The sequence below is a fragment of the Bidens hawaiensis genome, unplaced genomic scaffold (assembly GCF_021521415.1).
Source record: "Bidens hawaiensis isolate Kalapana, Puna unplaced genomic scaffold, B.hawaiensis_p1.1 tig00033123_1, whole genome shotgun sequence".
Taxonomy (NCBI): Eukaryota; Viridiplantae; Streptophyta; class Magnoliopsida; order Asterales; family Asteraceae; genus Bidens; species Bidens hawaiensis.
This window is the reverse complement of record NW_027505276.1, coordinates 159,628-173,037: the sequence shown is the minus strand read 5'-3', so window position 1 is coordinate 173,037 and position 13,410 is coordinate 159,628. Positions and strand designations below refer to the sequence as shown.

The following is a 13,410-nucleotide window of genomic DNA, read 5'->3' as shown; positions in this document are numbered from 1 at the left end:
TAACCTTTAGAACCCGGTTTCATGTGTTTGTTGTCACCCGAGCGTTGTTGATAATCGTTAAGATACCTTACCTAGGTGGTTCACCTTCATCATATTTGAGAGCTCCGTTAGTGACGTTAAGTCTCGTTAAGTTTTCTTGTAAGTTTCGTTAAGTTAAGTAAGTTAGTTAAATTAATTAAAATAAAATAAATAATAAAATCAATTAAATATTTTAACGTAGGACTTGGATTAGGGTTTATAATCTGAGCCGTTCTCACGTGTCTTCGAGTTCGATATCCGAACTTTCCTTTTCTTTGCTATACGCGACCGGTACACTTGCCGTTTGTGTGAACTAGGATAGGTTGTTTTTTTTAAAGCATAGTTGCGATTCGTGTTATATATATGTATATATATATATATATTCACACATCAGCTTTTTATATACTTATTAAGTTGTTTATTTACTTCATGAAATCAAAAGATTGTTTTTGAAAATTCCCCAGATTACATTTTTTTCTTTTTCATAGTTTTCATGTATTTGTGGTTGAATATGACCCAAAATACCCTTAAAAGCACATATAATCAAATTGAGCCATTAAACGATTATATGTGCTTGATTTAGTTGAGAGAGAGAGATACTGATGCATTAAATACATGGATACGTGGATTATGTGGTTTTAAGAGGGTATGCATTACAAAGTTGTACATTATGCCTTAAGAGCAGTAAAACTCTAAAATTTAAGAGTTTTTGGTTATTGCTAATTTTGCATTTCCTATATGTATTGTAATATAGTATAGATATAGATATAGATATAGATATAATTATAAATAAACGACTTAATTGCCGTTTTGGTCCTTATGGTGGAACCCAAAACGCCACTTTCAACACCGTGGTGGTTTTTTTGCTATTATGGTCATCGTGGTGGTCCTTTTGCAGTTGGGTCCAACCGCATGATAACGGGCATTACCTCCATTAGTGTTAGGGGAAAAATAGTCTTTTGACACCAAAACATATCGCCGTTCATTATAACCCCATCCCCCCGATTTGCAGAAAACAACCTAAAACACTCCCGTCGTCGTAGATTGATCTCACCATCGTCATCTTGTCGTCTGTCGTAATCATCTCGTCTTGCCATGGCTTCTTTATTACCAATTTTGCTAACACCCGACTATTCTTAGGTATGAATCATGTTTCAATTTTGAGTTTTGATGAGTTCAGGTGTGCTAGGAAACATGAAATTGTCTTCGTTATTGAACTTTGATTACTAATCAAGTGTTTGTGTGTTCATTGTAATTGCGGTCTTGGTCAAACTGTCATGGACCCACCTGAGCCTGGACATGGTGGTTTTGATGAAGTGATGAACACCTAGCTAGACATGATGTACAAGATTAGGTTCAATACATGTGGATATGATCAGTTGGAGCAGTTGTTTTAGGTTTATTTGTTTATATTTGTAGTATAATATATAATAAGTAGTAATTAGGTCTGTGTATTAGCGTTTTGGTATTAAGTAGCAGGTGCTTAGCATAAATATTAATGTGTAATATATGTTTACATATGTTAATGACAACCTACTAATGTCTTTTGGTAATAACTAACGATTAGTCATAATTAATTAGTATAATAACAACAAACAATCTGATTAGTGGAATAACATGTATTTGTGTGTCTGTGCGCATATATATATATATATATATATATATATATATATATATATAGTAGAATAACAACAAACTGATTAGTTTTGTTAGACTTTGTCAAACAATGTTTATGTAAGCATGGGCATAATTGTCTAGTCATATGTGGTTGTGTGTGTATAGGATGAGTATTATTATATATTTCTTAATTAATTATTTAAGAATTTCAAAAACTCATAATAACTAACGTTTTTTTATAAAATATTTTGTATGTTAATGTTATTTCGGTGTAGTTTTATTACTTTTTACATTTATATTTATTATTACAATTATAAAAATTAGTTTTTACAAATATCTATATTTTTTTACACATATACAAATTGGGTATAACATTAATTTTACACATATGTAAACTTTGTGATTAATATATGTAATCAAAAATTTATATTTAAAATATGATAACACTACTTTCAAATGATGTTAATATTATAAAAAAAATTAAAATATCTTTGGTTATTAAGAGTCTATAAGTTCTTATATAAATATGTGTGTGTATGTGGGTATGAATTTGTATGTGTATTTGTGTGTGTGTGTGTCTATTGTTTTGGTAAAAAATTACCGAATAAATAATTGAACAATTTAGTAAAGTGACATAGTGCGATCTTCAACTATACAATAAGCTAATGTAGTAAAAGTAAAGGGTTGACACAAAGATATAGTGAGGAAAAACTTTAGATCCCGGTGGGAATCCTCGACAAAAAACCTCGGGAGGGGAAAACTATATATTGCCTCAATTAATTAAGTAAAAAATAGGTTACAGCTCGATAACTGATTGCCATGGCGTCTAAGTTACAGAGAATATGAGTAAAAGTGTGTGAGGAGAACTTGGGTTTCTTAGCCATGCATCAGCCTCATTATATATTTAAGGAAACTGACTGGTATCCCAAAAAACTAGCCTAATAACTAGGTCTTCAGCGTGTTCTCCACTCAAATAACCATTTGTAGGTTATTCTTCATGTCCTTTTCACTAATACTCTGTATTTACTGCAAGACTTGGTCTTATAGCCGTTGCATTATTATCCAAATGGGTAACCTTCAAGGATAATTAATCAAAACAATATAAATGCGGGTGACTGCCTCCGAGGATTCAGCCTGATTAATAGGACTTTCACTTGGTCATTACTCCTAGCTGTAATGGACCTATTCCACACGTTATTCTTCGATTATTAAAGAGTCTTTATAGTAAAGTAAGTCACCAATGTTTACCTGCAAGAATAAGTCAAAGCCATGATCAAAATAAACCATTAGTACTTAGGATCCTGGAAAAAGTTAAAATTTAAGGCAAGGATCCCGAGTGGAATCCCAACAAGGATCCCGAGTCATAAAATTGACCCACAACATATATGTGTGCATTTGTGTGTGTATGTATCTGTATGTTTTTAAGTGTATACATATATGTAGGTAACTGTGTATATATTTGTGTGTGTATCTGTATGTATTTCTCTTTGTGCATATGTATGCTTATATGTATTTATTTTGTATGTATTATTAGATGCGTGCGTGAATGTGTTAAAGAGTCAAGTACTTTGTTTGATTTAATTAGATGTATGCATGTACGTACGTATGTATGTATGTATGTGTGTATGTATGTATGTATGCATGTATGCATGTATGTATGTATGTAGAATTAGATGTATGCATAATTATATACATCTGTTTGACTTTGTAGAACAACACACTAATTAGTTAAGGAGTCAAGTGCTTTCAATGTAGGGTTGTTCACGAACCGAGCCAAACCAAGTGGATTGAATCTTAAGAAACGAGCGATATTTTTATGGTTGAGCTTGGTTTGGTTTGAAAACGAGCAGCTTTGTTTGTCTTGGTTACATACAAAGTTTTTAATTTAAATTTCTTAAAGTATAAAATATCATTAATTCAAGACTTTTAACTCCAAAAGTCTAGGCTTCCATCCGTAAAATGTCTAAAACTCAAAGTTAACAAGAAAACATGTAAGACCCCAAGCCCGGCGCCCTACATTGTCGTTAGATTTACTCATAAAAACAGTTCTAAATATCATAGTATATTAAAACTTTTCGCGGAATAATTAAAACATCAATCGTTCATACACAAGCACTTAAAACTTAAACATGCCTTTAAATTTCAAACATCACAAAACATATAACTTCAAATATTCAGATGCCAGCTTTTTTATTCTTCAACCATGTGTGCTCCTCAAACCAGCTGCCTTATCCTATTAGCCTGCGTGCATACTGAAAGTCAGCTATGTCGAGTGAGTTCTAGTTAATCAGACAACATACATTACATCACATACTTACATAAATACGTATCCGAACCTGCCTACGTTTCTTACATACATACATACATTCATTCTTTATTTCATACTTTCGTTCATTGCATACATACCTGTCTACACGCTTTAAAGAGCATTTCACCTATAACTTTCGCAGATATTATTAGGGTATGCTCCCTACATTCACATATATTATTAGGGTATGTTCCCTACATTCGCATATTTGTAACATCCTACTTTTCGTTATAATAATAAAATAAATTTCATTTATTTAATAGTATGTCGTTTATCTGTTTAGATAAATAAACTAATAGAAGGTGGGCTTGGACATTTAAAAGATGGAATAAGGGATGGAATGAGCCTAAAGTCCATGGGCTTAAGGGAGTATAAATACCCCTTAAATCCTAAACCTTTCCATTTTTATTCATCTATACACCATAGCCTATATAGAGGTAGGGTACTAAAAAGACCCAAATACTCTTAAGTAATACAGGCGGGTTAACTAGAAGTCCCTTATAAGGCACCCGCGGGACATATGAACCATCCGCGTAAACCATTTGAGGAAGAAACACCCTCATAGTCACACGCAGAAGCATCCTGGCACCCTCAAAAGTCATCCGCAAGAAAGGAATACCCTTCCGCGTAAAAGACCACGAGGTAATGATCCGGGACAGCTGTCAATAACTAATTACATTTTAGAAGATTTGCCAAGATGTTTTCTTGGGAAATACGTGATCCTTAGGCCAATTAACCAGTGACACATGGAAAGGCCGTTATAACCATGCACATGGCTAATATTACCCCTAACCAATATCAGAAGGACACGTGTCTAGGTTGTTATACATGCACATGCAACGTATAAACTGAGCCTATGATATGGGGAGTGTGTCCAGGCGGTTATAGGAGCATCTTCTACAAGGACAGCCGACCCAATCACTTCCTACACCCTTCGGCTATAAATACCCTCTCAATCACCATGAGGTATTCATTCACTCCCACTGTACTCTGTCAATTTACTTAAGTGCATTATCTTTATCAGAACTGTACTTATTCTCACGCCGGAGGGTGGTTACGGGAAGACCCCCCTCTTCTCCTTCCCGTAACGAGCTCACGGTGTCTGTTTTGCAGGTCTTCGTCACTGGACTTTGGGCAATTGAATTCATATTGTATTGGCAGTTAACCGTATCCTACCATGTTGACTTATTGGATCTAGGACCCATTAGTGGGGAGTAGATCCGTGTTTCTTCATTGGCGCCATCCGTGTATTTGTTAGAACAACAATTTTTTTTCCGTCCTCTATACAATATGAATCAGTTACCTAAAGGGCCGACGGAGAATCCAGCACAATCTTCACGTGGTCCCAACCTCGAAACACGTGAAGGAGCAACGTCTGTGTTTGCTCGAATTTCGACTCCTGTCGCAAGAACCGATGCCGTTAACCCGAGAAGTTTCTCCTTGGGTGGCTCGACGGCTAGGGGATTGTTTGCTCAACAAGAAGGTGTTACTCCAGTGGACACCGTAAATGTTGTTACACCAGCTACTGATTTGGGGCATGTTACAGCCCCAAGAGGTTCCGATCTCGGAGATCTGGACCGAATCATAAGAGATGCTATCGAACTCACTCAGAGGTAGGCCTGAATAAACATTCTGGTGACTCTGCTCAAAGAAGAGTTCGACAGCATATATCTAGATCTGGACGACTCTTGTCCCCAGATGAATGGCTCCGCATTCAACAAGAAAGTCTGGTTGCTGAATACGAACGTAGGGTACGAAATGAGCATTTCCATGCTCGTATCCTGACATACGATGATTCTCCCAGGAGATCAGTCTCTCCACCTATACGAGGAAGTCACATTCAGTATAGCCAACCACTAGAGCAAAGCCTAGGTGAAGTCAGGAGGTTACGTCCTCGTCCCCGCATAGATATGCGGGTACCATCTTATGAGGACGAACTAGACGAACATGATTCAACCTATCAACCGGACGGTAGCTATTATAGTGGGGATAACCGTCTCCCTTCATATGGAGAGGCTAGTCACCCGCGGCCGGTGGTTCGCCATGCGGAATACTATAGTAGTGCTGAACATGATTTTCTTAAACCATACCGTCCGGAGTCATTCGCAGAAAAATCAAAGTTCATCCCGGCCATCGCGACGGCCCCATTCCCGATAAATGCAAAAATCCCAACATCTGTTGGTACATACAGTGGAATGACAGATCCTAGTGATAATTTGCTGCGATTTGAAGCAGTAGGAGGAGTCAGTGGTTGGACTCTTCCATACTGGTGTCACATGTTTGCATTAACATTCACGGGGGCAGCGCGAGAATGGTTCGAAAAATTACCATGCGGACAAATTAAAAATTGGAAAGACTTTGTGGCAAAGTTCTCTCAACACTTTAGCCAGCAAAGAAAACACACGCGTGACCCTTCGGAAATACTGGATGTTGAGAGGCGAAATAATGAATCCATTGAGGATTTCATTACTCGTTTTAATAACGAGAGCCTTAGCATCGGAGGGGTTAGTGAAGATATGCGGCGGGGAGCATTCCGCAAGAACGTCCATAGTGATGCCTTGATCCGCACACTAACTGGAAAAGATGGAATGCCCGAATTCTGGGACGAAATTATGACAGCAGCTAAGTTGTTTGCAAGAACTGAAAAACACTGGGGTCCAGCAGCCAGAAACAATTACCAAGGGTTGAGTTTCAGACTCCAAGACCAAATAGACAAGCCAAAGGAACGATCTGGTCAAGACTGCAACCGACCACAGAACAACCAAAACAGTTCGATGCAAGATCGTTGATTGGCAGCAAAAACAAGGGTAACTTTCTAGCACGTTCTTCCAACAACAGTTGGACTCAATTGTCAAAAACTCCTTCGGAAATCCTCACAACTGAATATTTGACCTTCCGCAAGCCTCAGCCGTTACCGAGGAAATCATTTCTCGACAACAAGAAATATTGCACGTACCACAACGATATAGGGCACAACACAAATGAGTGTGTGGCCCTAAGGAATGAAATAGAAGCGGCTGTAAAGAACGAGAAGTTAGATCATTTGGTCAAAAATGTACGACCAGGGCCTGGTAAACCTCCCGCAAAGGTTAACCAGGGCCGGCCAAAGGGCAAATAAAAGATTTAAACGTCCAGATGATTCAAGGAGGACAACACGCCAGTGTTAAGAGGAAAGGGGGTTTGCGGATGAGGAATGGAAAAATGAGCCAGTCATTTTACCACGCATCAGAGGAGGACCATGCAGCAAGAATCCTCTGATAATCATGGCTCTCGTTGGGCACTATCGATCGCAGTACGTGTTCTTCGATACTGGTAGTACATCTGGCATTATGTACGAACAGTGCTTCGAACAGCTTGAGGAAGATGATAAAGAAAGACTACGGCCTATTCACGCGCCTGTCTCTGGATTCGGTGGGAAATAATGCACCCGCGTGGTGTCATTACATTCCCGGTCACACTTAGTGACGGAATACACCCAAGAACCGAAGAAGTTGAATTTTTAGTTTTACCGGCAACCTCCAAACATGATATTATTCTCGGACGGGAGGCAATAGGAGATTTGAATGCCCATCCATCCACAGCTCACGGAGCAGTAGGAGTTCCGACCAGTATTGGCGTCGCAATAATTCATGTTAACAGACACTGCTTCACAATCGAAAGTTCGAGGCCAAGTAAAGTTTCAAAGCAAAATCAGAGGACTGAACCAGAGAAATTGGTCCTTAACAAGAAATTTCCCGATCAAACCATAGTAATAGGTCCAACTATTTTTGAAATCGTCTGAACCTTCTTGAAGCAATTGTTGACAAAGAATATTGACATTTTCGCGTGGCAACCCGCGGACATGACAGGTGTCCCGCGAAACATTTCGGAGCACAAGTTGAAGGTGAATCCATTAATCACCCCAATTGTGCAGAAGAAGCGGAAGATGGGCCCGGAACAAATGAAAGCCATGAATGAACAGGTGCAAGATCTTCTTCATGCCGGGATTATCCGGAAAATCAAATACCAAACGTGGGTGGCCAACCCAGTAATCGTCCCAAAAAGCAATGGAACGTGGAGGATGTGCATATATTACAAAGATTTAAATAAGGCATGCCCGAAAGATTGTTACCCACTTCCGGAAATAGACTTAAAGGTAGACGTTGTGGCCCCATTCAAGTTCAAATGCTTCCTCGACGCTTACAAAGGCTATCACCAGATTCATATGGCAGCTGGTGATGAAGATAAGACGGCGTTTCGCACTGATCAAGGCACATTCTATTACAGAATGATGCCTTTCGGATTAAAAAATGCGGGTGCCACATATCAACGGCTGATGGATCAGGCATTCAAAGGCCAAATAAGTCGAAACCTCGAAGTTTATATGGACGATTTGGTGACCAAAAGCACCGAAGAAGATCAAATGTTGAGGGACATAGAAGAAACTTTTGAAACTTTGAGAAGCATCAGTATGAAGCTGAATCTAGCAAAGTGTTCCTTCGGAATGGAAGAAGGAAAGTTCCTCGGAGTATTCGTAACAAGCACGGGTTTTAAGGCCAATCCAGATAAGATCCAAGGAGTAGCTTGCATGCCATCTCCAGCATCCTTCAAAGAAGTTCAAACACTTAACGGGATATTGGTAGCGTTAAATAGGTTTCTGGCGAACCACGCTGCTAAGTCCTACCCGTTCATCTCAACACTGAGGAACTGCCTCAAAAAGGCACAATTTAGATGGAATCCGGAAGCTGAACAAGCATTCCAAGAATTCAAGAAGTGTTTAATGGAATTACCCACGCTGACTGCCCCTCACGCAGGTGAACCATTGACACTATATTTGTCGGCGTCTGACATTGCCATAGGGGCTGTTTTACTGACAGATAGGAACAACGTTCAAACTCCAATCTATTACGTCAGCAGAACACTATCAGACCCGGAAACAAGATACTCGATGTTGGAGAAGTTGGTTTTGGCATTGGTTTATGCCGCCAGACGGCTCCGCAGATATTTACAGGGTCATCCCATTAATGTCTTAACCGGATATAAACTCAAGAACGTGTTGAGTCCTGAATTGTTCGGGCGACTGGCAAAGTGGACCATCGAATTGGGTGAATACTCGATCGAGTACAAACCACGACCGACAATCAAAGGGCAGGTGCTGGCGGACTTCGTCACAGAAGTCCCGCAACACAAAGAACAAGAGTGTTTGATCGAATAACAACCCCAAGCACATCCGAAACAAGGACAAGTTTGGTCATTGTTCACGGACGGAGCGTCAAGCAACGAAGGATGTGATGCAAGGTTAAAGCTAGTCAACCCCGAGGGGCATGAATTTACGTACGCCATCAAGTTGGACTTTAAAAGTACCAACAATGAGGCGGAGTATGAAGCCTTCCTAGCAGGATTACGGATTGCAAAAAAGCTTGGGGTGAAACATTTGGAAGCACGGGTGGATTCCATGTTAATTGCGGGACAAATAAATGGAACCTACGAAGCCTAGAATGATGTTATGGCTTCTTATTTGTCACAAGCAAGGGCCTTGATTCGCCAATTCGCCTCCTTCAATGTTGTCCACATTAAGAGGAGCGAGAACAAATCGGCGGACGCTCTTAGAAAACTAGCTTCGACGAATTTCGAGCATTTTGCCAAAGATATTCGTGTAGAAGTCCTGGACCACCCATCCGTTCCACAAAACCAAGTCCTGGTAATACAAACTGGTGTCGTATCTTGGATGACACCCATCAAAGCTTACTTATCTTCCGGAGCACTTCCAGCAGGAAAAGCTGAAGCTCGGAAGATCAAACACAAAGCTTTGAATTACCAGATAACTGATGGCATCCTATACTGGAGATCATTCCTTGGACCTCTGTTACGTTGTGTAGATGCGGAAGACGCAAGCTACCTAATTCGAGAAATTCACGAAGGCATTTGCGGGTTACAGGCGGGGACCAAGAATGACAGTTGCGAAGATGATGAACGCAGGGTACTATTGGCCCGGCATGCATTTGGACACTGTGCAAGAAATCAGAAAGTGTGATTCATATCAGCGACATGCCCCCAACACCCTGCGTCCAAAAAATGAACTGATTCCAGTAACGTCCGCCTGGCCGTTCCAAAAATGGGCTATTGACATTATGGGACCTTTCCCAGAAGCCCCGGGACGAGTCAAATTCTTGATAGTGGCCATTGATTACTTCACCAAATGGGTGGAAGCCAAACCAATTGCATCAATAACGACTTCAAGCGTGAAAAAATTCCTTTGGGAATTCATCATTTTCCGGTTTGGTCTTCCGCAGGAATTGGTAAGTAACAATGGGACCCAATTTGCTGACTTCGGAGTACAGGAGTGGTTGAAAGAACTTCAAATCACTCAAGTTTTCACATCTGTAGCTCATCCACAAGCAAATGGTCAGGTCGAAAGGACCAACCGAACTATCAAAGAAGGGATCAAGGCAAGGTTAGGAACCAAACGGACAGTTTGGGTTGACGAATTGCCCCATGTACTCTGGGCCTTTCGCACCCAGAAAAACTCTAGTAATTCGGAGACGCCGTTTAGTTTAACCTATGGCACTGAAGCCATGATCCCGGTAGAAATCGGGATTCCATCCGCAAGGGTTCTGTTAATCAACGACAATGATCGCGAACTTAGGATGACTCTTGATTTACTTGAAGAAAGAAGAGAATTAGCATCGATCCGTGAGCACAATTACAAACGACAGCTTCAGAAGTATTACAACTCGCGGGTCAAGACATGCGAATTCAATGCGGGAGATTTTGTCTTCCGCAATAACGAGGCTTCCGGTCAGGAGCCTCCGAGCAAGTTAGCCCCAACTTGGGAAGGACCTTATAAAATTTAACAAGTACTATCCAAAGGTGCCTACAAGTTAGAGAAGGTGGATGGGACGGAGATCCCTCGAACTTGGAACGCAACACAATTGAAGAAATGCTATATTTAACAATCCTTTATTTTGGCCTGCGTGCCCACATAAACTAGCAAGTTATGTAATTTACTTTATTTTAAGAAGGCCTATGCCCAACGTATGAAAAATATAGAGTTAGTTCCATGTTATTTTGATAAGTTATAATCTTATTGACAAAAACAAAGTTCCGGAAAGACACTTATATTATAGTACATAAGACAAAGTGCACCGGAAGGAAACAAGACTTCTTATTAATAGTCAAATGAGATTACAAAGCAAAAGAAATATTTACAGCTGATGTACATAGAAATATACATCTTTTCGGCATCAAATAATCTCTAAAAACTACAATTTCTATCTAATAACATAGCATAAAAGGCTACTTATCATAATAAAACATAATTTCAGGTGAAATGAAGCCCCAAACGAAGAAACAAGCAAAAAGACGAAGAAAAACAGAAGAAAACAAAGAAACACGCCCCCATGCCTCAAGAAACCCGCCCCCATGCTTCTAACACAAGAAAAGACAAAATCTGGAAGCAAAAGCACGGGGCCGTGCTAATCATATACGGGGCCGTGGACGAGAATACAGAAAAGACAAAGAAGAATTGAGCACATGTCACTAAAAAGCATGGGGCCGTGCCTACCAACCACGGGGCTGTTTCCACCTCACAGAAAAGATAAAACAAATCTGGCAAATGTCATAAAAATACACGGGGGCGTGCTCAAGCACGGGGCCGTGCCTCACCATCCAGATTGCCTATAAATAGTGGCTCATGTTGCACTCATTTGGTGTGCCTTGAAAAGAATTCTCTCCGGTTTTCACTTATAAAAACACACACTAACACTCACTTTGAAGATCTAGTGAAGAGTTTGAAGGTTTGGAGATCATCACCATTAATCATCATCATCAACCATCATAACCATCATTAAGAAGAAAGATTCATCTACATTTGGTTAGATTATTCCAAGTTTAATCATGTATTTGTCAGTATCAATCATCTTAATGTTTATCATCATGCTCATTATGAGCTAAACTCCTTTTACTATCTAAAATCTATGAAGAAGCTTTGTTTTACTTGATAATTAATTAAGACATGTGATGTAGTCTAGTAAAGTACATGGTTATATTACAATTATCTTTTGATGAGAAATGTTTCACCATCTTAAATCACTAATTCAAAGTTGGTGGTTGTCAATTTCATTGGCAATCGTTCATGATCGATTCATGTTCTTGAAAGATAGAAATACTTTGATACATTATCGAAACATGGATCCTTATATTGTACTTAGAAATGATGAGATATAAGTTATGGTGTATTTTTCTAAACCTTGGTAATCCGAAAATGGCTTTGCTTAGGATATCAAATTAGTTAAAGAAACCATATGTTAACGGAATGTGTAATTATAACCTACTTAAATCAACCAAGGGGAGGTTGTGTGATGAACTACAACCATCCGAAGTTGTTAGAATTGGTATTCGAGAAATTTAAGTCAATCCTAATCTTTCTGCTTTACGAAACTACTTGGCAACATAAATTGACATCATTGAGATGGTATGACATTAGGAAAGGGTGGACTTTAAAATTGCGCATATCATCTCCTTAGTGCCAAAGATGCTCACTTAAGGTTTAAGGAGCTATCTATCATATATTGCTACGGTAAGTTTATCACATGTCTACATATTAATTATCAATGCTAAAATGGAGTGGATTCTTGATCTTAGATGGTAACCTTCTCATAATTGAACAACTCGTTTAGAATTTCTTGTCTTGGTCACCTATATATTATATACAAGTATTTACATTTTATAAAAAGTTCAAAAATTAACCCCAAAATGATTAAAACCTCCGATTAAAGTAAAACAACGATTTATTATTAGAAACCTTTGTGTCCACGGATCGATACTTGGTTCTTGCCAATACTATTCTACATATACGATAGGTACACTTGCCTATTTTATGTGTGTTTAGACTTTGTAGAAATCACTTTTATAAATTTAAAACACGATCTTGTGCAAAAGCAAATCATTCCATCTTTCATACTTTAACCGCCACGCGCAGCACACATCAAGTTTTTGGCGCCGCTGCCGGGGACACGGTACGCTTCTAAGAACGATCCAAGTTTTAATTTAATCATTGTCTATAATTGTACAAATTTTTAAACATCTATTTTATCTTTATTTTTTTTACTAAATATTAAAATATATAATTTTACGGCTAGCCTAATTTTTACCTTTATTTACCTTACCTTACTTTAGCTTAAGTAACTTAGACCATAGATAGTTTAGAATAGATTAGCCTAACTTATAGTTTAACTTAGACTAACATTTAGATTAACTTTAGCTAAATTTTACTTTAGTGTTTAATTTTGATTTAGTCCCATGCATGTCCTCTACTTTTGAGCCTGAGCTTGTTTCTCCAATTTCTGAACTGGAGCGACTCTTTCGTCGACGAGCACGTAAATGGACTACAGAAACCGCCGAAGCAATCAAAGACGAATCAGTAGACGCCACCACATCAGGAGAAAATCAAACCGAAGAAATGATGGCGGCCCAGAACAATGAGTCGA

At 38.9% G+C, this 13,410-nt stretch overlaps 1 protein-coding gene across 1 annotated transcript; it reads left to right on the top strand.

The window, feature by feature from the left end:
* The first annotated feature begins 9,428 nt into the window (after positions 1–9,428).
* On the top strand, positions 9,429–9,956 carry LOC143612031 (uncharacterized). Its single transcript, XM_077086109.1, has one exon. The coding sequence runs from the start codon at positions 9,429–9,431 to the stop codon at positions 9,954–9,956; it is 528 nt and encodes a 175-aa protein (XP_076942224.1).
* The last annotated feature ends 3,454 nt before the right edge of the window (positions 9,957–13,410 follow it).

Coding starts and splice junctions, on each gene's coding strand:
- LOC143612031 (XM_077086109.1), top strand. CDS start 9,429: ATGGCTTCTTATTTGTCACAAGCAAGGGCCTTGATTCGCCAATTCGCC.